The sequence below is a fragment of the Rhizophagus irregularis genome, chromosome 16, assembly GCF_026210795.1.
Source record: "Rhizophagus irregularis chromosome 16, complete sequence".
NCBI lineage: Eukaryota > Fungi > Glomeromycota > Glomeromycetes > Glomerales > Glomeraceae > Rhizophagus > Rhizophagus irregularis.
The window spans coordinates 2,794,381-2,819,964 of record NC_089444.1 but is presented as its reverse complement, the minus strand read 5'-3'; the positions used below and the strand labels follow the sequence as shown (position 1 = coordinate 2,819,964).

The 25,584-nt window shown below is 26.5% G+C and overlaps 5 protein-coding genes across 5 annotated transcripts; 4 read left to right on the top strand and 1 right to left on the bottom strand.

Moving 5' to 3' along the window:
• Positions 1–984: 984 nt before the first annotated feature.
• On the top strand, positions 985–3,008 carry OCT59_008356 (uncharacterized protein; the record flags this gene model as incomplete). The annotated part of the gene is made up of 3 exons (XM_066142393.1): positions 985–1,021; positions 1,089–1,390; positions 1,533–3,008. The coding sequence occupies 3 exons, from the start codon at positions 985–987 to the stop codon at positions 3,006–3,008; spliced, it is 1,815 nt and encodes a 604-aa protein (XP_065999279.1).
• Positions 3,009–9,444: 6,436 nt separating this feature from the next.
• Positions 9,445–9,699, top strand: OCT59_008355 (uncharacterized protein; the record flags this gene model as incomplete). The annotated part of the gene is made up of 1 exon (XM_066142392.1): positions 9,445–9,699. The coding sequence occupies one exon, from the start codon at positions 9,445–9,447 to the stop codon at positions 9,697–9,699; it is 255 nt and encodes an 84-aa protein (XP_065999278.1).
• Positions 9,700–10,076: 377 nt separating this feature from the next.
• On the top strand, positions 10,077–10,505 carry OCT59_008354 (uncharacterized protein; the record flags this gene model as incomplete). Its single annotated transcript, XM_066142391.1, has 3 exons — positions 10,077–10,117; positions 10,212–10,267; positions 10,339–10,505. The coding sequence occupies 3 exons, from the start codon at positions 10,077–10,079 to the stop codon at positions 10,503–10,505; spliced, it is 264 nt and encodes an 87-aa protein (XP_065999277.1).
• Positions 10,506–10,582: 77 nt separating this feature from the next.
• Positions 10,583–11,031, top strand: OCT59_008353 (uncharacterized protein; the record flags this gene model as incomplete). Its single annotated transcript, XM_066142389.1, has 2 exons — positions 10,583–10,652; positions 10,727–11,031. 2 exons carry the CDS (start codon positions 10,583–10,585, stop codon positions 11,029–11,031), a joined length of 375 nt encoding a protein of 124 aa, XP_065999276.1.
• Positions 11,032–21,482: 10,451 nt separating this feature from the next.
• OCT59_008352 (uncharacterized protein) lies at positions 21,483–22,481 on the bottom strand (the record flags this gene model as incomplete). The annotated part of the gene is made up of 1 exon (XM_025319085.2): positions 21,483–22,481. One exon carries the CDS (start codon positions 22,479–22,481, stop codon positions 21,483–21,485), a length of 999 nt encoding a protein of 332 aa, XP_025174634.1.
• Between the last annotated feature and the right edge of the window lie 3,103 nt (positions 22,482–25,584).

The window sequence follows — 25,584 nt, the reverse complement described above, 5'->3', positions numbered from 1 at the left end:
AAATGTTATCTTTAAACTGTCAACTTTAAATGCAAATAAATTTATTTAATAGATAAAAATTTGGATGCAAGTTAAATTTCAGGAACGGACTCAATAAATTTGTCAATCTAATCCATTATTACAAAAAATGACAAACTAAAATTCAAAGTTTATTATTTTTTGTAATAATGAGTCAAACTGACAATAATTATTATGTTTCATTATAATACTTATTTTTTTTAGTCATATCATTAGTTATTGCAACAAGGTGCATAAATTCACCATGTATCACGGATGTATCATTTAGAGTAAAGCTGTATTAGATTGTTGTATATTATTACAATATTTCCCTAATTCTTTTATTAAAAATGACACATACTACCTCAGTAATATGGTATTTGGCATGACTAGAGATGTGTACTAATAAAGAATATATAAGGAAAAATTTTTATACAAAGTCTATCAAAAATAATAACATACAGTCAAAAGGTTACACTTAATACCTTATTTAACTTATTAAGGGTTGATCTATATAACAATATATCTGGTATATATGTGTACAAATACATCACATATTATGACAGTTAATTTGCTTTTTTTTCTTGGTTTATATCATTAGTTTGTTCTAGATTAATATAAAAATTAAAAAATGTTAAATTATGAATCTATTTATGCAATATGAGCCATATTTATCATATTTATTTAATAAATTTGATTTTTTTTTTCATTCTTACATGGATTGTATATATAGTTTTAAAGTTTTTGTAATAATAGGTTATACTGACAAAAGTTGAGTATTTGTAGTGCACCTTATCGTGTCAGCCTGAGTCATATTATTTTTTATATTTAAGATCTCTAATTTTTCTCTCAATGAATATTGTTTAACAAATAATACTTTTGCTTAACAAATACTTTTGCTTAATAAATACTTTTATTGTTTAATAAATAATACTTTTGCTTAACAATTACTTTTAATCTACAAATACTTTTAATAAACATACAATCATGAGTATAGTAACTGAAAACTATATTGGATATGATGGTAAAAAAATTGTATAACTTCTAGCAAGATCTTTATTCACTTCTAACTAACCATTTGACCACTATAGCTCTTGTTTCTTACTTAAGTGAATCAAAAAATTTGTCTTACTGCAGATTTTTAAGCCTTAACCGAAATACCATCATTGCTTCATTAACCCAAATAACTAGCTCTTCATTAACACCAACAAAATGGCAAAGCTTTAACATTGCCTGGAATAATCGCTTTTTGGTTAAAGCAAAAGAACTGTTGGATACAAATACTTTTGTTGAATTAAAAAAAAAGGTGCGTTTGCTTTTATTTTGCAAAGTATGGGTAACTCCTAATACTCGCCGTGGTCACTTAGTGAGAATTACTGTTTTGACAACCTTGGTAACCACCCCAAGCTCTCAACTCAGGCGCCCTTACTTTGTAGTTGATAAAGTCTGCTAATTCTGGAGGAGGAATTGGCTATGTACCTTCTTTATCACTAAATAAAATTTAATGCACTACTAATAATCTCTTCTTATATTAGGTAAGCACAGAACATTTGCGTTATATTAAATATTTACAAATATTTTGGCAAGAAGTCATTAAAGAATGTGATAAAGAATTTGAAAAAGAGAATCAAGTACTTGCTGAAACTCCACAACTAGATCTTTCAAAAAATAACCAAGAATATGAAAAGGAGAATCTCTTACCTACTGAAACTTCACTCATTAAAGAATGTGATAAAGAATATGAAGAGATTCAAGTACTTGTCGAAACTTCACAACTAAATGCAGTTAAAGTTACTGTTACAGAGGCATCATTACTTCCAAAAAGAATAGTTAAAATTTCTGCTAAAAATCATTCTGAAGTAGATTTATCTAAAAAGAATGTTGAACTTATTAACTTTTGTTATGATATACTTCATGAACTTGAAAATGAAACTAATGCTAATTTATTTTATAAATATGTTAAAAAGGATGTTAAAAATATGGGTATAAAATATCCAATGGACTTATTTACTATAAATTCAAAACTAAAGAATAATCAATACACAAGTTTAGAAGAATTTGAAAAAGATATTCGTTTAATATTTCGCAATTGCTATACATATAATAATGTTGAAAGTGAAGTATATTGTTCAGGTGAAATATTGGAATCTATTTTTAACAAAAAATGGAGTGAAAAGCTTATTTTTCAAGATAAACAAACAAGAGAACTAAAAAGATTAAGAGATAGTGATGCTGATGATGATACAGATAGATCCTGGAAGAAACAAAGTCAAATTTTAGAACAAAATAAAAATAATTTAATGTATAGACAGGTTATTAATGATGCACTACTTGTTACTTCAGCATATGAAAGTCTAATTATAGGTGATATTACACCTTTTATTGAAATTCTGAAGTCCTTTTTATTGACAAGATCACAAATGTCTTTATCTTCAGCAAATGAAGCTATGCTTCAAGCAATTGTTGAAATTCTTTTGCCATTAAAATATCGTATTCCAGAGCTTTCATTAGTAATGGATGGCAAAAAGTCAAAGGGATCAGGTCGTTTTGGTTATTCAGATATTTTTGTTTTAAAAGGAACAGGAAATAATTATATTAGTTTAGAACTAAAATATATTTCATTAGTTGGTTTAATAAGACTTAATCAGAAAGTTGAATTTGGTGCAAATGAATTAGAAAACTTAGATAAAATCCTTGAAAAGGAAAATGAAGAGATTTTATTAAAAAGACCATATGCATATTGGTCCAAAGAACTTAAAAAAACAAATCAGACAACTATAGGTGAGGTATTGGATAATGGTATAAGACAACTGGAATCATATATGAATACAATTGCAAAGGGAAAAGTTGCTGATTATTTTAGCTCAGGAATATTTGATAAACGTGTTAAAATAGTTAAATCAAATCCTAATAAATTAAAAGGATTTGTCATCTTAGTGATTGGTTTTCGTCGTATTTTATGGAAACCTGTTGAAGAAGTAATATCTAATTATACATATAATAAAATTTAAGGTATTTTAGCTTAATTAATAACCAGTAAAAATAATTATTATGCAGCCAAATAGGATCATGCTGTTTTTAACGTACTGATATTTTTCAGATTAAGTAGACTAAGTTAAACTTTATTGTACAAATATCATTATAATATTACTGATATTTTTTACACATTACGTCATATGGATTAAATATCACTTATATTGCTTTTATGATTTTTATAATAAACATGAATATTATGCTAAATTGATTTTTCTGTTAAGCTGAGAAATTATACCATAATCAAATAACTCTTTAAAGTGATCAACATTCATCGAAATTTCTAATTGTGGATTTGTATTAGTTAATTTTAACGGTTGTTTAATAGTATTTTGTTGATTTTCACGAGACTTTTCAAGTAAAGCTAAAATAAATTGTAACAAAAAAAAATTATAAAAAAAATCCAATAAATCTACACAATATTTTGTTAATAATTAATATTCTTTACCTTCTTTTGCAGTTTTAAAATTATTATCCTCTTTGTCCATTATTTGTTTATTATTTTCATTCATACATGAAATTTGAGAATTTACTATTTCTGCTGATTTTTCATTAACTGATAATAAAATGCAAATATTTAATAAATCTTTAAAAATCAATGAACAGCAATGTCAATATACCCGAAGTCAACTGCCTATGAACTTTATTCATTAACTGTCCAACAATCTCATTTTTTTTATTATCAGTAGGTAAAGTGTATGATGATAATCCAGCATCAGATCTATGGCAAGATATTAATTTAATATCTTCTTTTGGAATTCCCATTTTTTCACAATTTTGAATAAGTGCACGATGTCCAGAGTGGTTAGTAATCTTCCTTCCATTAAGATTTACGCCAGTAATTTTACAAATTTCATTTAAAAAAGAATTTAATCTTTTGGATCCTACATGATTTGGCTTATACCAGACACCAGTTCTTAATGCTAATGTATTAATAATAAAATAAATCAATTTTTAGTGTTAATTAAATATTAATAATTTGAAATATTACCAAATTGTTCTTCAATTTCTTGAAGGTAAAAATCAGGTTCTGCATAATGAGGATGTAATGATAAATATTGATCAATAAATGGAGTAATATCCGGATGGCTTGGTAAGGTTAATTTATCTGCCTTTCCTCAGCTTTCAGTAAAACCATGTTGATTATTCTTAGAACAATAAATAAAAACAGTGTATCCATCATCTTCACTTTTAACAAAATCAGTTGCATTAAGTAATGTATGTTCTCCACCACGAAGTCCAAGATAAATTGCATTTATAAAAAATACTCTTCTTAACAATCTTTCAGGCGTGGAGCCATCTAACAATCTATGATTTAAAATTTGGGTTATTTCATCAGCTTCTAATGAGTCTGATCCTTTGGTTTCACCTTTGCCATTATTAGAAAGATATCTAATCTTTTCATCTACAACTTTTCTTATCTCTTTAAAACGAACATCATTATATAAATCAATACTTTTAATTTTTGAATTATCTTGAAGGAAGCAGTTAATAGCTGCAAAAGAAGCTCTAACAGAATTAACAGAATAGTCGGAACCATCTTTTTTACTCATATTAGCAAAATAAGAACACAATTTTTCAATTAAAACTTGTTCATTTTCTACTTCTTGAATTTGACCAATGTATAATTGTTCTTTTCGAAACTTCTCTAACAAACCCATCCAATTATTTGTCACGTTGACTGTATTTTTAACTTTTGAAAATTCACGATAAAATTCAACTTTTTCTTTTAGAGAAGCAGAAGTTTTCAAACTATCCTAAAACATAAAATATAGATATTGTTAGAAAACAAAAAAAAAAGCAAAATAAAGCAAAATAAATTAAAGGTGTACAATACCTTATTTCTTTACTTTTCAAATTTATTTGCTTCGTTTGTGACATTTTAGTTAATATAACCCTATAAAAAAAGAAAATTCGGAATTTGTCCTGAAAAGTATAGGAAATGTCCGGAAATTTTCCATGCATCCGGAAAACATTTGGAAACGGTCACGTTTTGGAACACTTTCCGGACACACAAATTCCAGACATTTTCTTGACACTCCAGAATTTGTCCAGAATTTGTCCAGAATCGAGCGTCCGGAAAATGTTCCAAAACGTGACCGTTTCTGAATGTTTTCTGGACGCACGGAAAATTTCCGGACATTTTCCATACTTTTCAAGACAAATTCCGAATTTTCTTTTTTTATAGGGTAAGTATAAAAGAAAAGAGACAGAGAATAAAATAGTTTAAAAATAGTTTAAAAATAGCTTAAAATATTATTCTCGCACTATGTATGATATAGTAATGATGTCATAAAAGCATGATCATCAGTGTCTACATAATAACACAGTTATTGGGTATGGTGGTTAAAATATCATCCGAACTGCTGCGCAGTTCGGTGATATTTCAACCCCCCTACCCAATAACTATTATATATTTCATTACATTTCATTCATTCCAAAATAATCATTCTTTCTGGCTGAAAATTTTGAGGGTGGGTGTTCTGCCTGTGGACTCCATTATGGACTATTGGATATATTGAAGGGGAGGTCTAAATAAAAAAAGCATATAATTTATTTGCATTTATAAAAATAAACTTTTATTGTTTTTTTTTAACATACTTTTTTACAAATTAAAATTTTAAATTGCTAAAATATTTAGTAGTTGTATTGAACCTGAATTGATGTAATCATAAATGTTTTAATTATTGTAAAGCGATTTTATTATCCCAGATTTTTTACTATATATTTCTAAACAACTAACATTTTGCACAATTTTCAATTGTACAATATCCAATTGGATGCTATTTTTATTTTACAAGTTTATTATACAAGATTACTATTTATTATGAAATATAAAGCAAATAATTTCTAACAAAATAAATATATTGACAAATGTTTTTATTTTACTCAAATTTTGTAAATGGCTGTCAAAATGCATTGGAGCAAATATTGACCAACAAGAAAAAAATGGTGAGCTAAGGATTAGTAAGGTAGGATTAGGGTTAGCGGATCCATTCACGGAAAATATAAATAATTCGATAAATTCTAAGGTTATTAATTCTGGAAATATGAGCCATTTACGGAAAGATGGAATATAAAAAATGGATTGACTTTTTTTACAGGGATTAAACTTTTGCGTCACTTCAGAATATTGATTACATTGCGCACTATTAGGCCTTTATCCTTCCCGGATGGTCAACAATACCATATTCCTTTACTACTAATAATGTAATTAGTCCAGAGTGAAGCGAAGGACTAAATACTATTCGTGTCAGTTTCACAAATATCCCGTTGTCCGCCCGCTCACTGTGTGAGTCAATGGCATTCATTCGTATTGGTTCTTTTGGTTATACGTTACTCTTTATTTATGCATGATAAAATAGAACCTATTTATATAATGAAAATATACGATAATTTTGTTTAAACTGAATTTTATAATGACGAAACATCCTTTTTTTTGATATTTCAATTAAATTTATCGTGCTTAATATTGTTTAATTAAGATTTTGCTTTTCGCTCCGGACTTCCAACAGTTACCGTTCCCTAGTAATTAGCATACTATTGCAGAATATACGCATAGCTAAGATTAGATAGCTTGCCTTCTAATTAAGAAAGAAACATTTGAGTAACAACCCTTTCTTAGAGATATCTGGTCATTGTAACTTTAGTTTTTATGCAAGAAGTCAATAGTCAGAATAGAGGGCTTGAAATGGATTTTAAGATTACGGGAAATATTGAAAATTAACTAGTAGCTAGAATAGTTTTGAGCACATTTATTATGTATCTCTTTACATTTCTCTGCTTAAATAAATAAATAAATCAGAAATAAGTTATTAAAATAATTGTGAAAACAAATAAGTTATCAAAATCAATAATAAAAACTTATCAGATTATCAAAAAAACTAAGAAAACTATTCTATGCCAACAGATAAAGAGATTATAGTTAGTCCGTCCAGGAAACCGATGATTCATCTTTATTGTCAGTGTTACTGTTAGAAATGAGATGTAATTTAATAATATATTACAAAATTTACATTACGTACCTTAAAAAGTCAATATTAAAATCTTGTATCATGTTCTCATTCATTCTCCTTTTGTTTTGAATTTGGATACCATTACGTTACGTTGCGTATAAATAATATAACCAATGAAAATTAAAATCATTAAACTAAATTTATACGTTTACTTACATAATTACCTTTAATTGGTAGGTTTTACTCATTCAAACCAAGTTTTTATAATAATATTTATAATGATAAAAACAAAAAAAAAGGATTGTATCTCTGTGATGATCACTTTATTAAAGATAGAGCGAAACTTCTTTTGGAAAATCGTCATACCATATTTTCCAATTTTGTCATTAAATGGTTGTCAGGAGCAATGATTATTATATTAATCATCAACGCCATAATAATTGTTACCAGTATTGTATAATAATCATTTTGAACTTTACATTTGTGTGCTGAATAAATTTCAAATCACAATCAAAAAACGTAAATAAAGTGGTAGATTATTATTTTCTACATCTTTAGAAAAATTTTGTAGAAAATGACGTATCATATGATATCAGAGACTCGCTTTATTGGTAAAAAACTGGTTAATTTTTTGTCATTAGGAGCATGCGATTCTACGCCTAGGAATTCTTTCAAAGAAAACTATATTTATCGTTAAATAACAAATATTAACGATTTTTTTTATATAAACAATGTATGTATTCCTTCCTGTACAAAATTTAACAAAATATTAACAAATAAAATTTTAAAAATCTTAAATTCGACTAAAGACTACTCTATCTTATTACTTTATCACAATGCCAAAATTTATTCTTATTACCTTGTTTCTTACCTTTACTTTGGCCTGGGTTACTCAATCTATTCCTGCCATAAATTACCTTGAACATGCTACTGAACCTGCCAAAGAATTTTTCTATTTTCCTTCAAAAGTTAATCGAAAACTTAATGAATGCAATTATTGCCCAGTAAAAAGTCATTGTATAAAAATCGTGCAGTTTTTGTTTTATTTTTGTAATAATTATCTAGTTTTTGTTTAGTATTTGTATAATTGAATAAAATCGCATTTTTTCATAAAATTTAATCATATGATTATTGTAGGCTTTTCGTAACATTATTAATATTCTGACATTTAATATTAAATTAAATTTTATTTCGTAAACTTAAATGTGTGATTATTGTAGATTTTTTATAAAGTTATTAAATTCTAAATAGAAATTGTACAATTATTTAATATAGATTTTTGAAATTTGTTTGAAATTTGTACTATTTATTTAATTCGTGCAATTACTAATTACTTTCACCATTTGAAATTTGAATCTATATCACTCTCACATCAATAAATTGCTCAACTAGCGTATTTTTGCAATATCTTTGTTATATGGTGAAAATTAATTAATGGAATATCATATTCTATATGTAAAAAATACACAAATTTAAAAATTAGAAAAATATGCTAAAATATTATATCAATATATATATATATAGTTTAAGAATCATAAACTTTGTAGCCACGCTCAATTAAGGCAATGTATTACTAGACCTACACTAAAGATGACTTTAGCAAGGCTTTCTTTGAGAATTAAAGAAATTTCATACAATTTGCCAGCTGGTGGGATAGCTTATGACCTCTAACCTCAAGTCTGTTTATACTAATAAACCAGAATATTTGCATACTAATAAAAAGTATAGTTAAGGTACTTCAAAGAATGCCTAAAAAGAAAAAAACAAATAAATGAACATTAGAAAACATTCATCAAAATTAAAAAAAAAGATAAATAAATACAGATGATCCCAGAAAAATTACAGCCGAATATAAGGGATATGATCAATATACTAACCAAATTTTACGTGTCATCTAGATCCATCTAAAGGAAACCTTTGGCATTTTAGGCAATTACAAGAGACTTTTAATCCTTTGTTACTTCTATTTTTTCTTTTTCTTTGACAATTTTTTGTAATCATTTTTTTTTAGTTTGTTATTTTGATAATTAAAATTTTGATAATATTTTTAATGATTATAAATGATATGATTTAATTTAAATAATAAAAATTCTAAGCACTGTATAGAAATAATAATGTCACCATAAATAGTCTAATTATGAAATAAGTAAGGCAAATGATGCAATATTAGCTAGGAAATTATGTAATGTTTCAAAACAATCAACGATTGTTAAAATTTCCAGCTGTGCCACATTCCTTATTAATGATAAGAAAATCAACAATGGGCTTATATATTAATAATAGGATAGGCGTAAATACTGCGCCACCAAAATTGATATATAGTTTAAGCATAATTTCGTGATTATAATGATTACAACTTTTATCTTTTCTTCCAAAGCAAGAAAAAAAAATAAAATAATTTCATATAAGTTTATATTATCAAGTTATTTAATATTCACTATTTACTATATTATCTAAAATGGAATATAATGATAGTGAAACAACTGAAACATCCAACTCTGAGAGTAGCTCTTTTAACAGTGAATATGAAGAAAATGAAACGTCCAAAAAAATTGCTGAACTTAAACAAGAAATTGCAAAACTAGAAAATACTAACAAAATAAAACAGAAAAAAACAAAAAAATTATTAACATTAAATCAACCAAAAATATCAGAAGCCAAATCAACTGATAGTAAATTAGCAATGAAAATAAAAAAAGGATCGTTAAATTGAAAAAATAATACAACAAAAATGAAAAAAAGATTATAAATCAAAAAAGTGATACTGCTGAATTCTCTAGCAATGAGCCTGAACAGGTAAAATTAACTAAAACATTACATATTTACATACATATTTTTTGGGTTTATTACTGATTATTACTGTATTTAATTTTATTGCACGTCATATAGCCAATTTCAAAAGGAAAATATAAACACCAAAACATTTCTTCTTATCTTCATATACCAAAAGAATTTGGCATGGTTATATGGTATTGTAATGTTTATAATTGTATTTTTTTTAAAAAAAAATTGTTCTCTAAAAATTGCAGGAGTTTATGAGACTTTTAGTAGCTGAAAAGCTCTATCCTTTATGCCCTACTACTGAATATCATGATATGCCTCTTAGTGAAATTAATAAATGTATTGATAGGGTAAATAATTGGCATGAATTTATTAGTTTGATTTTTTTTAACTTAATGTTTATTTTTTATTTGTTTAATTTCGAAAAAAATCCATCTTTTCCAGAACTGTAAGTGATTGGGAAGAACGTGAGATGATCCGTCGGCATGTTAATTATAAGCGTAAGTCATATGTTTAATTTTTAAATCGATCAGCAGAATTGTTTAACAATACTCTTTTTTTAAACATATAGGATCAACTCTTAGTGATAAAACTCAAAAGACACTTAAATCTCGTAAACCAAATGGAAATAGCAAAAGATTTAAGAGAAAAGTGGTTGAATCTAACGATGAAATCAATGAAGAAGAACAACAAACAAGCGGATCAATTTTATCAACAAAAAATTGTGGTAATTTTTAAATATTATATGAATTTTTTTTTGTAAATTAATCAATGAATTATATAATATTTCGAAATTATAGCATTATTACTGTAGAATGCCATTATTGGAATTTAACAGCTCAAATATAAAAAGTTTGGAAGAACTTAATAATGAACCTTCACAAAGTAAGTATAAATTATAATGCATTTTATAGATTCTTAACAAATAATTAACTAATAATTATATTATATATTGAAAGCAGTTGATAGAGTAATACAACAAAAAAGTGATGTAGAACAAGAAACTGATCAAGAAGTTTCACAAGTTAAAGATCATGGTAACAAGCATAAAGCAACACATAATAATGAAAAACAAAAAGAAACTTCTCAAGTAATATGTTCTAGTTGCAAGTGTAACGTAATACAACAAAAAGGTGATGAAGAACGAGAAACTGATGAACATGAAGATGATCAAGAGGCTCCTCAAGTAAAACATTGTGGTCGCAAGCGTAAAACAACACAAAAATTACATAATATAAAAAGCAAGAAGAAATCCTTCAAGTAAGACGTTCTAATCGTAAATGTAATATAACACAACAAAAAAATGATGATAATAAACAAGAATATAATAAGAAGCAACGTAAAAAATAGTTTTATTAATTATTTTTAGTATAGTACTATATTATCAATATTTTATAGCAAAATTAATACATATTTAATATATTATTCTTACAAAAATCTAATAAATAATATACAAATTTATTTCAAATTCTAAATAAAAATTCTACATATTTATTACAAATTTCGTATAAATGGATGCTCATAATTGTATTAAATTCATTATACTAACATATTTTACATTTTTTATACAAAAACTTGATAGAAACTTTTTACTGGGTTGTGGTGGATTCTATCCCCAATGTTGTGCGAATTTATGTGGTGTCCTCGGTTACAAATATTATCAATGTCTTGAATGCAGTTGCGGTTGTGGGAATTGAAAATTTCACGTAAATTATAATTATATTTTATTATTTTCTTAGTATTTACTTGTCTTGTTTGTCTTATTATTTTTTCTTATTGTTTCCTTATGTTTCTTTATTATTTTTCTTTCTCAATGTAAATAACAAAAAAAATGTTATTATAGGGAGAGTCATGTGAATAACATGTATTACAATATAATGGGATCATTGATAAAATCTTTGTCACGTACAAGTATTAATCAATCACTCCTAACTTATCCCTTAAACGGTAGCAATAGTAACATTTATTATTTATCTTTATAGGATCACACTGTATTTTTTTTACATTTATTGAATAGCTTTATAGCTTTATTGATGATATATATAATAAATGAATACTGTTTAAATCATTAAAATACATAATTAATAGTGTGATCGTGAGAATCTATATAATAAAACACTTATTGTATGCAATAACGTTCGTGGTATAATCTGAGCCAATCAAATGGCCTCAATTGAAAACAGCACGTTATTGCCTAAATACTATACAATAATAATTAAATATCTAACGAGAGCCCCTGAATACACTGATAAAGACCTCGTTGTACAGATTTTATAATTTAATGAAGTTCTTATTGTACGGATATGAAAAGTTGGCCGAAGTTTAGGATACGGATTTAAACAAACAATGATTTATTTTGTTGTACGGATTTACAATAATAATTACATCGCGCGTACAGATTTATTCTAGAATTAGGGGGTTCGACGTACAAACTCATAAATATACTTTTTATCATGTTTTTTTTATCAGTTAATTTATTATAAATATGAATCTCAGCAAAAGAAGTAATTCAAATTCGCCCAAAATGCTAACATAAGTAGAAGTGAAGTATTGATAGTATTGATGAAATCAAAAAAAAAAATAGCCAAGAAAAGAAAAAAGTTTGGTGTATAGAAATGTGATTATTAAAAAAAGTTCAGTGTACGGATAAATATAAGGCCTGAAGTTTAACGTACGGATTTATAAAATTGGTTTGTACGGAGGTGGCCTTTTCCGCGGAAGTTTCATCAACTGGAGAAGCTTGTTTTAAATGCTGTATATTTTAACACAACACGGACATTCGTTTTAGCATTTCATCCTTAAAATTCTTTCTCAAGCATTACTTAATTATTCTCCAGAAAATTATATTTCTTGTATTAAAAAATATAACATCTTTAAAAGCATTCTTCATTTCTAATCCCAGTATAGGATTCATAGCATGAGCTGCATCTTCTAATAGTGTAACCTACTGCTTTCCCATGTATTTACAGATAATGGATTAATATCTTGTAAATTTCTTCGTTGCATAGGATTGTAGGCATTAAATGGATGATTGGGAGTTCTAGGAGCAAGTCCCACATTTCTAAAAAAATATTAGTCAATTCACATTCTGGTCTTATCACCTTTTTAATATGTTCAATTAATGATAAACTTTATGAGGTTCAAAGTTATCTAATTTAGTAGGTACCTAATGGATTTTTGATACTTTATAATGTGGTTCATAATTTTGTTCTTGTACTTGTTAATTTGATCGGAGGACATCTCCATTTAGCCAAAGAAATCTTTGAAATATTGCATTTCCACAAAGTTTAATCAACCTGTATGTGAGACAAAATATTCTATTTACGAATCCACATATGTGGATGCGGGTAGAGTTTGGAACCGGATGCACCATCCAGTTTTTAAACCGGTTCTACCCGTTTTTTTTACGATTCGGTTCAATCCGGATTCATGCTGCAAAAACCGGTTTGCGTTTAAAGCGAGTGCAACCAGGTGCTCAACCCGGCATGATATCGAAACTTTATAGTGCCGGCCCGAATTACGAAATTATAAATCACGTGATACCGGGTAAATAGTTTAGCCACCGGGATTTTTATCAGTTATAGAAAATTATGGTACACAAATTCGTGAATTGTGTTACACAAGTTTTGTAATTCTGGCCGAAATTATAAACTCGGCCAATTATATGCCGATCACATTTAATTCTGGCCAAAATTACAGTGTACTGTACACTTGACAAATTCATGCAGGTTGTCAGCAAATAGAATTTTGTAATTTGTCACGTGTCCCGTACATTTTGAAATCTGATGCAAAAATGGAAACTCTAATCCAGGATGTATGATAGATCATAGTAGAATTCCATAAGTTAACTGAAAACCAGGAACGTACTTTATTATTTATTTATTATAATTAAACAAATATAAAACCGGGTACAAAAATCGGTTTCAACCGGGTTTGTAAAACCCGATTTGAAAAGGGTCGAACCGGTTGCACCCGTTTTAAATCCGGTTTCCAAAAATACAACCGGTTCCAAACTCTAGATGCGGGATGTTGGCCAGAATTAAAGCATAGTGCCGTAATGCCGGCCAAGATCCAAGAATCTTCTTTTATATTTAGAATGATTTTCTTACTAAATTGGTAAATAAAATTAATCATTTTCTCAAAATATTCAATCAAGAAACTTATAAATTTTAATAAAAAAATGAACCTTAATATACTAATAAAATCTCGAATTATATGAATTACGAGTTCGGTCAATTTTATATAAATAGGTACATAATATCGTTTTTGTTTTCCTTCATTAACTTGTCAAGTATTTCAGTTATAAACCATTTTAAAATTTTAAAATATAACAAAAAATTCCAACTATAATTATTATCAGTGCAGGTCTAAGAGGGCTTCCCTTTATCATACTTTGATAAAAAACAGATAGAAAAGAATTCAACGTAAAAATTTTTGAACGAGAATCCGGTCCTCAAGGTACGGCATAATATTGATTTTGGAAACCTAAAATACAGTGCATCATGTGAATTGTAACTAACTCTGACTGTTTTGTTTTAAAAAGATTGATGGCAAGGATTTCATATAACTTTAAACAGTAAAGGAGTACAATCACTTTAAATCGCATTCCCTCTTCAGTTGCTTCAAATCTTCCAAAAGCAAGCCAGTTTCCGACTTGGAATTTCATGGCCATATAAATAAGTCAAGGATGTTTATGAAGCAGAAAATAATCTTGCAATTATTATAGCTTATCGCGAATGTTCTATCAAGTAATGTTCCAGTTCAGTGAGTAAAAAATGTATTAGATACGAAGAAACTAAAAGTGTTTGGGTATTTTTAGGATTGAACGAGAGAATTTTGAGACATTTTAGTTGAGTAAATTTAATATATTATATATATCATATATTCCTTATATGTTTATTCTGATTAAATAATTTAATTTCTTCCCTTTTAGTTTGAATAACTAAACTTGATGCAGATGTAGCAGTAATCATAAGTCATAACAAAAAAAAGTATAAATTTTACTTAGTAATCAGAAAGTAAGAATTTACAGATTTTTACTTAAATGTCGATCAAAAAGTGATTCCTTCGTTAGGACGACTTTAACTTTTTCTTCATTCATAAAACTTTGCATTATATTTCCTCATTTATTTCTTGACGCCAATATTAATGTCTCGAAGACAATTTTACTTTTAAGCACCAACATCTTCTTTGTGTTACTAGCCTTGGAAAATTTTTTTTACACGCGCTAGATTAAACCTCACTATTATCGACACTCTAAATATACTTGATAAATTGTAATCGTTAATTCATTGCTAAGTGCAAGTAGCCGACAAAATTCAGCCATATTAATTTGAAATCGTTAAATGTAATTGAAAATAGAACCATAAATGTATTAGTATAACTCGGGTCGTTGATTTGTAAGATAAACTAATAGTTAAATTCGCAAATATAATAGATCGCAAAAATATGTCCGCAGCCGGAATAATATTACGGCAGATAATGTCAATAGAGATAATTACGCAGTAATTACTGTTGTCTGTATTAGCAATCAATCACTTTAGAAATCACGATCCCGATTATCACCGAACTATTTTATCAATTTTAATAATGATTCACATTCAATTTTCATAAATCAGGAAAGGAGAAATAAAAAAATCTGTAATGAAAGAAAATGGAAAATAGTTTCAGCGTGATTCAGCAAATAATTTTTAACTTATTTCATATATTTAAATACCTTACCGCGCTGCTAAAGATACCCCCTTTGAGAATACCCTCACGTCAAAAGACCCGGATACAATATACGGCTTAAATTTTAATTCTGGTAGAATTAGGCTAATTTGGCCATGTATTTCACAAAATACTCACTGTATATATACATTATGTATATATATATTTCGATTTTAAAAATTATATATTACCCATATGTGTATGAAAACATAAATATTTAAGAAGAAAATAAATAAATATTTATGTACATTTTGGATGTGACCGATGTAGTAAAAATATTTTTGTGGTTAACGAGGGTGACGCAATAAGTCACGTGAAACCAACATTTTTTATCGATCAAAAAAATTCATTAAAACATTCAAAATTTTTATAGTATTATTTCAACTGGAGAAGCTTGTTTCAATGCATATCTACCTTTTAACACTTCTGCGGATGTTCGTTTTAACATTTCATTTTCATATTCTTAAATACAAGAAATATAATTTTCTGAAGAATAATTAATTAATGCTTGAAAAAAAATTTCAGCATCTTTAAGAGCATTCTTCATTCCTAATCCAATAATAAGATAAAATGATTGTTACAAATACCATTACAGGATCATAGCATGAGCTGCATCTCCTAATATTGTTACTCTTCCATATATTTACAGATAACGGGTTAATATCTCTTCGTTGTACAGGATTATAAGTTTTATTAATAAGTGGATATTTTTCTAGATCAGGAGTTATTTTAGGAGTCAAATCCCGTATTATTAATACAAGAAATCTTTCAAAGGCAGGGGTTTGATTGTTATGCTTAAATAATCGGTTGCGGTCTTAATTTTCGAATCATCCTTTTAACGTTCAACTACTGATACGGGATCATTATCATAAACTTTTATTTTTTCAACGTTATCGAATTTAGTAGGATAACTAATGGATATTGATGTTCTATAATGTGGTTTGTAATTCTATCCTTGTTCTTGTTCAATTGGAATTAAAAAAAATAAAAAATAAATATGGCATCCAAGGACAGATTAATTAAACTTTGTAGAAATGTTTTATTTCATAACACTTTTAGGTACAGCTACTCCTGCATTAATTAGTGTTACTCCATAATCGAAAATTTGTAATTCAAGTAATTTTTGTTTCGAACTGAAAGAAGATGAATATAAAACACATATTCAGTTGAAAATAAATAAGGGCGAATAAAATATATTTAAAATGTTTTATTTACCTGGAGAATTTATTCCATCTGCACCAACTAAAATGTCACAAAATTCTCGTGAACGATCTTTAAAAAATACCAAACCACCTTCTTTAGTTTCTTCGTATCCAACACATTTTTTACTCCATTGAACTGGAACATCTTCTGATAGAACGCCCTAAATCTATACAATAACTGCAAGATTATTTGCTACTTCATAAACATTCTTAACTTGTTTAAACGGAGGTTTCAAGAAAAGATTTCCTTTATGATCGGTAAATCGGTAATTGTAATACCATGAAATTCTAAGTCGGGAATTGGATTTGGCATTACTTTTGGAAGATTTAACCTATGACATATTATTAAGGTTTGCAAAATATGTACTGTATAATGTACCTTGAGGACTAGATTCGATTAGACTTTTGTTAAAAAATCTTTACGTTGAATTCTTTTTTGCTTATTAATACATGATATAAAGTAAGTCCTCCCAGCCCTTGAATTTTTTGTTGTTGCATTTTAAAATGGTTTAATAATGAACACAGAAACTTACAGTATTTCTTAACAATTACGAAAACACGAGTCGATTTATAAAGAAAAACTAAAGAAATCAATTAAGCAAGCCCAAAATTCATGATCCAATCAAAACATGTGCTTTCAAACTTTTCTAAAAAAGGATCATGAATATAACGAGTATTATACACCAAATTTGCCGCTCATTTTGCGTTTACAATGATTTGGACGATGAAACTTCCAAATCAGCTCATCTCAAAGAGCTCACGTGATTTCATTCATCCGATCATGCAAGTTTCGGTCATTTGACTACTTTTCGGATTGGTTAACGACATTGTATTAAAAATTATTTTCCCCTTTTACAAACATCTCTCTAATCTTTAATCTCTTAACCCTTTAACTTTTTAAACTTTATACCAATCCCATCCCTCCTACCAAGGGACCACTTTGCTACAAGATACAGTGGTGTTAGGGTCGTACATTACACGATTTGATAAATGTTGTGGAACTAAAACGAGGTAAGTGACCTGTCATCTCATCATTGTAATTTATAGTGGCGTTAAATACTAATGGGTTGAATTTGGCAGGACCATGATAATGGTCTATATATTTCGTTAAAGGAAGTAATGTTAAGTGTGATGGTCAGCGCCCTAAAAAGGGTGACGTATAAATTCCTTAATTTCCTATTCGTTTTCTTGATAAATATGTTATTAATTTGTTGTTACGGTGGCCCGTGTTACTCATACATCGGTGCTCTTTAACTTTATAGATATTTTTTCGAGACGACATATAACACTAATCGAAATCTGAAAGTTTTTTTTTCTTCAAGTTCGAAGTTTCATTTTGAAACTTGAAAGCTTTTTTTTTAAAAAAAAAAATTTCCTGTAGCCGGAATCCCAGATGAGTTTTGAAACTACTTCTAATAATACGTTTTAATAACGTTAATAACAGTTTTGTTTATAGGCAGCTGGCACTGATGAGCACTGACGAACAGACCTAGAAATACCGGAATTCGAAATTTTTTTTTTTTATAATATTGATTTAATAACGTTTTTTTATTTTTTTTTCCAATCAAAAAGAGGAATGTTTAACCAAGAATAAAAATTTTTACAATTCAAGCATTTTACTACTTCTAGTTTTGAGAAAAAAAATCGATGCACGTAATAAAATTATAAGAATTCATTATAATCCTATTTACATTTTGCAACTTAATACGGTTTCTATAGACAATAGAATCGATTATTATTTTTTTTTTTTTTGATATAATAACAACGAGTGACAAAATAAAGAATATTTTCTCGTCATAACATTAATTTATGAAAAAATCGATAAATTTTATTTTAATAACATCAAAATACGAAAAAATAATTATTTGGAGGAATGATTAATTAATTTAAATTTAATTTATATTTTAAATTTTCTTTCCTATAGTAACAAAGAAAAAGTTTTTTACAAAAAAAAAATATCTAAATACATCTCCAATTTAAAAAAAAAACATTGAAACATTGTAAAACGGATATTTCTAAGTTTAGAATTTCTGCATAAATAAAACTAACAAATACGTAATTACGTATTTAAAATATTAAGTGAATTTTTCAAATTACCTTTCCTTTTATTTTTCTCCTATACAATCTTCACGATCCTCCAAAGTATTCAAAACATTCTTTTGACTGGAAAGTTGAAAGTTCTTTACCATCCCGGTTTCTGATAACTACATGGTTCGACCAGTGTCCGACCTACTTCTTCCTTTCTTAAATACGTACGCTTTTAATACCACTTAAATGCTCTTTTCTGTGAAACACATTTGTATTTATTCAAGTAAGAAATAAACGTAAATTTTTCTTTCTGAGAAAACATTTTAATAGATAGTTCTTCACTAAAGGATTCAAATGTTCAAATGTTTACTACTTCCTGATCTATGATATGAGAGCTTTTTTCTAATAGTGAATTCTAGAATAAATAAATATTCATGATATTTAATATGAGAAATAATTTGTACGGTTATACTTTATATATTTTTTTTATTGTATATTCCAATATTCAAATGTAAATGGGTCATACTTCCATATTGCCGAATATACAGTACTAAATGGATTATATGATATCCATTCAAATTTTTATCTGCAGTTTGTACAGTTATACTTTATATTTTTTTTTTATTGTATATTCCAATGACTTCCATATTGCCGAATATACAATATTAAATGGATTATATGATATACATTCAAATGTTATCGTTATATCATCAGTTTTTTTTTATGAAATCAACAATTTTTTGATTCACGCAAAGTCACATTCGTCACATTCGTCACATGACATCAACCGAATAGATGAATATTCTACGCATTTCTACAAAATGAGATCATAACGATCAACTTCAATATAACGATCAACTTCAATACTTCAATACCATATATTTTTTTTAAAAAAAAAAATTCTTTCCCTTAATAATACTCTGTCTCCTATTATTTTCTCCCCCCAAATATCATGTCACACAAACAATCAAATTAGAAAAGGTTAAATCCAAAATGTTTTTTTTTTTAACATTTACTTTAAAACAACATTATACAATATTAAAATAAATTAATGAATAAAATAAATAAATAATAAACATATCATAACATAAATATCTTCATTCATTAAATTATTTAAACATTTTTAATAAAATGTATGCAATCGCGAAAAAAGATTGTTACTCAATAGTGGCTTAGCGAACATATAAAACTGTAATTAAGAATATTCGAATTTTACTACCATATTAGTATTATATTCAGGGTAATAGTATAGCAAAAAAAAAATTTTCGGTTAATCGGTTAATATATAAATCCTGTATATGTAACACGAAGCAATTATATAATGTTTACAAATCGTACTTAAAAAAAAAAAAGATTAAACTTTAAAAAGAAAAAATATTTTAAAACATAAATTTTTTTATAATAGAATAACAAAAAAAAATTTCTAAAGGAAAGGTAAAAAGTAAAGGTTTTTCAATAGGTCAATAATAATTTTTTTTTGAAAATATATTCAAAAAAAAAAAACTTCGTTGCATAAACGAAATACCGAAAAATCCCGAAAAAAAAAAATTTGGAACGGTCTAGATCCTAGAATTTTTTTGATCAATCAATCAAATCAAATCAAATCAAGTGAAAAAAAAGGGGGGAAATAAGTTTAGACCATTATTGGGAATTTTTATCACGTGATTAATCAAAATTTAAATTAATCCCTTTTTTTTAATTTTTGGGAAAAGGGTTATTTCAATAATAATAATAATAATCCCTGTAGATCAACCAGATGATAAAAGTTTTGTTGACTAATATTGTACAAATTAATTTTTTTTTTTCGGAGCGTTTTTTTATATTTTTTTAGTATGGATGAAGAAATATGAAAATAAAATCGGTTTATAAAATTCGGTGTGGACAAATTTTAGCGTAAAATTCGGAGTGCGGGTTAATAATACCAATAGATAATGCAAAAAATCGAAATAAAATCGGTTTATAAAATTTGGGGTGGACAAATTTTAGCGTAAAATTCGGAGAGCGAGTTAATAATACTAATAGATAATGCAAAAAATCGAAATAAAATCGGTTTATAAATTCGGAGTGGTTAATAATACTAAAAAAAATCGATAAATGAAAAACAATCGTAAAAAAAAAAGATAATTAACAATTCAAGGACAGACAATAACAAATAATTTTTTAATATAATATATTAAAAAAAAATTCCAATAGGAAAATAATAGGAAATAACAAAATCAAAAAAAAATCAGATACAAAAAAGTTCATATAAACACATATAAACACGCATTGACCATATACAATTATACATGTACTGTATGTAAATCGATAACTGTAAGACTTTAAAAAATCATTTTTTTTTTTTAAGATAATGGATTTATTTTAATTTTTTTTTTTTAGACTTAGAAGAAAATAGATTTAAATTTAAAATTTTTTTAAGTTTGTAAAAAAAAAAAACTTAATTTAAAATTTTTTTTTTTTCAAAAAAAAAAAAACAATAAAAAAAAAAAAAATCTTTAAAAAAAAAAAGACAAAGTATGTATAATCATATTTCAATAAATTCTCGTGATATCTTTTTCTTCGAAATTAATAAAATAAAATTAATGTAATAACCAGTATTTAACAAAAAAAAAAAAATGAAACAAATAAAATATAAACGAATAAATAAACGCTGATAATACTAAGTGATAACGAGAAAAATAAAAATTTTTTTTTTTTCATAGAAAAAAAACCAAAAAAAAAAACGATTAAAACATTCTTTTTAAAAAATAAAAAAAACGAATGGCACAAAATAATATTAAATTCCAACTCTATATAAAAAGTTAATAATGGAATCTAAAACTTCTTGAGGTTTTTCATCTTGAGGTAAATGACCACAATTTTGTATTACTTTAAATTCAATTTTAGCATCTGAAGGAGCAACTGAAATAATATCATCGAAAATTTCCCTGTGTTTATCAATATGTAAATATTTATCATCATCACCTGATATATATAACATTGGTACTTGTGCTAAATATCTTTTATGAGGTAAAATTTCTAATGGTACAAAATATTTCATTAACCATGAAAGTGATTCATAAAAATTTGGTAAAGTTAAAGGAACTCGATAATTTGGTTTTACTACAGTTTCCCAATCAGGAATTGAATCTGGGTCATGATAAAGAGTCGTAAGTGGTAGATAACGATATAATGCAGCTTTTAAGAAAAGACGACCTGGAGCTGAACCTAATATATGTCTACCAATTGGTGGTGGTCCTTGATCATCAGGACTTATAGAAGGACCTAATAAACATAAAGAATGTACTAAATGTGGATATCTGATAGCAATAGTACAACTTATAGCAGCACCAGCAGATACTCCAACAAATACAATCTTTTTCTCCCCATATCCTAAATTATTCACAAATTGTAACGCAAATTCTACAGACGCTTCTTGAGTATAAGGATTTTTTCCTTCTTCCCATTGTGTAGGTCTTTCAGTAAATCCAAAAGTTATTCTATCATAAGCAATAACATGACATCCTGTAGCATCAGCTAAAGGTTGCATAAGATGTCTCCAAGTATATTGATTTCCAAGAATTTGATGTAATAAAAGTATTACAGGTTTATTTGGTTCATTTGGAACAAGTTGCTTTTTTTGTATTAATTGTCGATGACTTGCTGGGATTACTAATTTATAAAATGCTTGAACTCCATTGACTTCTACGAAACGTCCCTCAGGGTCTGATGACGATACAATTGATTCAAGAAAAACTCGTTGAATTGATGGAAGTTGTGGAAGTTGTTGTGTCATGATAAGATCTTTTTTTAAAAAAGAGAGTAAAATAAAAGAGAGAAAAAAAAATTAAAATAATTAATTTTATGAATAAGAAATAGTAAATAATATTATATAACGGGGAGGATATTTTTAATGATGACTTAAAAATATTTGCCTAAACGTTACGAATATATATAAACAATTTTTTTAGTGAACAAAAAAATAAAAAAAAAATTTTTTTTTTTTTGCGGAAAAAAAAATCATAAATCAAATTTTGAGGAGAAAAAAAAAAATAGATAAATAAATAAAATGCACAGACGAATAACATAATCAATGTATAATCATATAATGTAATATAAATATTTTAATCAACAAGATTTCATTTACATGATTGTACAAGTACACAGAAACTGGCTAAGATCGGAAATTCCTATATATATATTAACTTTTCTGGGAAAATGGCGTTATTTTAAGAGCAAATTAAATTCTGTAATTTTTATTCAAACTTATTCAAACCTTTTTTTTTTTTTTGTCGAAACAATGCAAACGTTAAAGTTTAATAGTAATACGTAAAGTTATGCCAAGATTTTTAATATAATGTAATTCTATATATATATTTATATAAATATAAATAAATAAAATTTATCATATTATAATATATATAAATATAAATTATGTTTTTATTTTATATATACATATATATTATATATTGGGGGATCCGGAATTCGGTATCTTGTTTACATGAAAAAGTTTAAACCGGAAAAACAAATTTTTTGAAAAATAACTTTTTTTATATATATATATATATAATATATATATATATAAATATATATTTTTATATATTTTTTTTTATTCAGAATTTCTATTTTTGGATTTTGGATTATTGAATTATTCAATGAATTAATAAATTATGGGTTAAGATAAAACAGTGATAATCCGATGATATGTTTGATTTACTCCAAATTAAAATTAGTTTAGTAAACTGTAAATCATCCCCAATAATGAATAAAATTTGTTGTATTGTGTTGTATTGTGTGTTGTTGTGTTTTTAATAAATATTTATTTCTCATGCACAGAAATTTTTTTTTTTCTTTTTCTTTTTTTTTTTTTTTTTTTGTTCAATATTTCAATATGTTAATATGTTTCAATATGTTTCAATATTTTTCTTAAAATATAAAATTACTTAATCGCTTACTTACGTTAGGAACTTTTTTTTCATTTTTTCCTTGCATCTTTGCAACCAAAAATGATCGGAATTATGTAGATCGTCTCAGATCCCAACGGATTCGGCCGAACGTCATTCATTTATTCATTGGTGCAAGTTACCGTACATCACGCTTGAAAGATATATAGTATGAAGTACTACCAAAGTAGTCAAATTTTAATTTTTTGATTCACTTCAAAGAATATTTCATTTTACGTGCTTCGTACTGCTTTCTTTTTTTTCAATTACTATTTATTTGTCAAATAATTCCTTAAAACTGCAATATGTCAATAATGCATGGTTTACACATGGATTTCAGGGATAAAACTAGAAAAAAAAAAACTTATGTAAAATTAATTATATAAGGTTTACAGAAAATTATGTAAAAATATTCAAAAAATGCAAGATTTCTTTCAAAAAAAAAAAAAGTCATTTTGTATATATAGTATACTTATTATTCATACCAAAATGTAACATGTACCTTAAAAGTTAGAATATTCTATATATATTAAATATTTATAAAAATATTATCGTTATAAATACTGTACAAGTATAATATATATATGTATCCATTGAAATTTTTATGGTTTGATTGTACGTTACCTGTGATTGTAAGGATTATGATTATTTAATATAATATTAATATTGTTTTTTTTGCGTTTTTATTACTGTATTAGATACATTAAAGTTATTATCTCCTGAGATTTTTTTGCATTCTTTAATAGTGAAAATATATTGTAACTGAGTTATACGGTTATAGTTTAGAATTACAAAGAACCATGCAATTAGGAAACACTAAATAATTATTTTGACCCTGACTAGTGACTAATGACTTAAATTAGAAATTATTGGTATTTCGGGATTTTAATCTTTATAAGAATCTTCCCATTTGTCGTTCTAATATTAGTAACATCAATAAAAATATAACGGGGGTAAATGAACCCCCTTTTTAATATATAATCTCCAACACAGTTGAGAAATATAAAAAAAAAATAAACTGTAAAGATGATCCTAAAATTTTACAACTTACAATTAATGTTTTTTTAATTTACGTCTCTAAATGAAAATTGTCATTTAACAATCGATTATCAAAGAAACTATACAAAATGATAATGTTAATCATATGGTTCCGAAATTATTAAGAAATTCGCTATTTACAAATTTCAATAACGATAAAGTCATTTTGTCAAGAAATTGTAAAAAGTTGTTGTTGACAGTTGTTGACAGTCCATTAGAAAAAAATTGCAAAGATATACAGTATATAGTACATTGATAAACGATTGTTGGTGAAGATATGGTTAGACTACCGCGAAACAAAGAAATGAAGTAAGAACACGTATTTTGATTTCATTAAAAGTTTACCTTCTTGATCTGTAACTCGCATATACTGTACAGCATGACTGGTCAAGTTTTACAGCGTTGTACCGCTGATCATGCGACAATCTGTACGACAAAATAATTTTCTCATATAAAGTGTTGGGATCCCCTTATCATTCATTCATCAAATGTTACAACGAAAATCGTTGCTTCCAGACCGAAAATGCAAAAAATTTACAATGTAATAGGTTATTAAAAATACTTTTCAGGTGTTAAACCCACCAAACATTAAAGTTTAAATTCTCTTTTAAAAGATAGAAACCCAATTTTGATATTCCCAAAAATGACAAGACGCCCAGGAGTTTGTTAAGATATATAAAATGAGAAATTTTGGAGGTAAACTTGATAACTCATCCACAAAAGCTATACATGAATACGAATGATTTATTAATATTTTCATTTTGATTTTAATTTAGGCATTTAAGGCTGATGCGAGAGGTTTTAAAAATATATCACAATTCACAACCATATTTTTCTAGGCTTAACCCCATTACTCAAAGACCAGAGACTTGGATATTTTCTTCCTCTGTTTATCCTCAATTAAACCACGTAAAATTA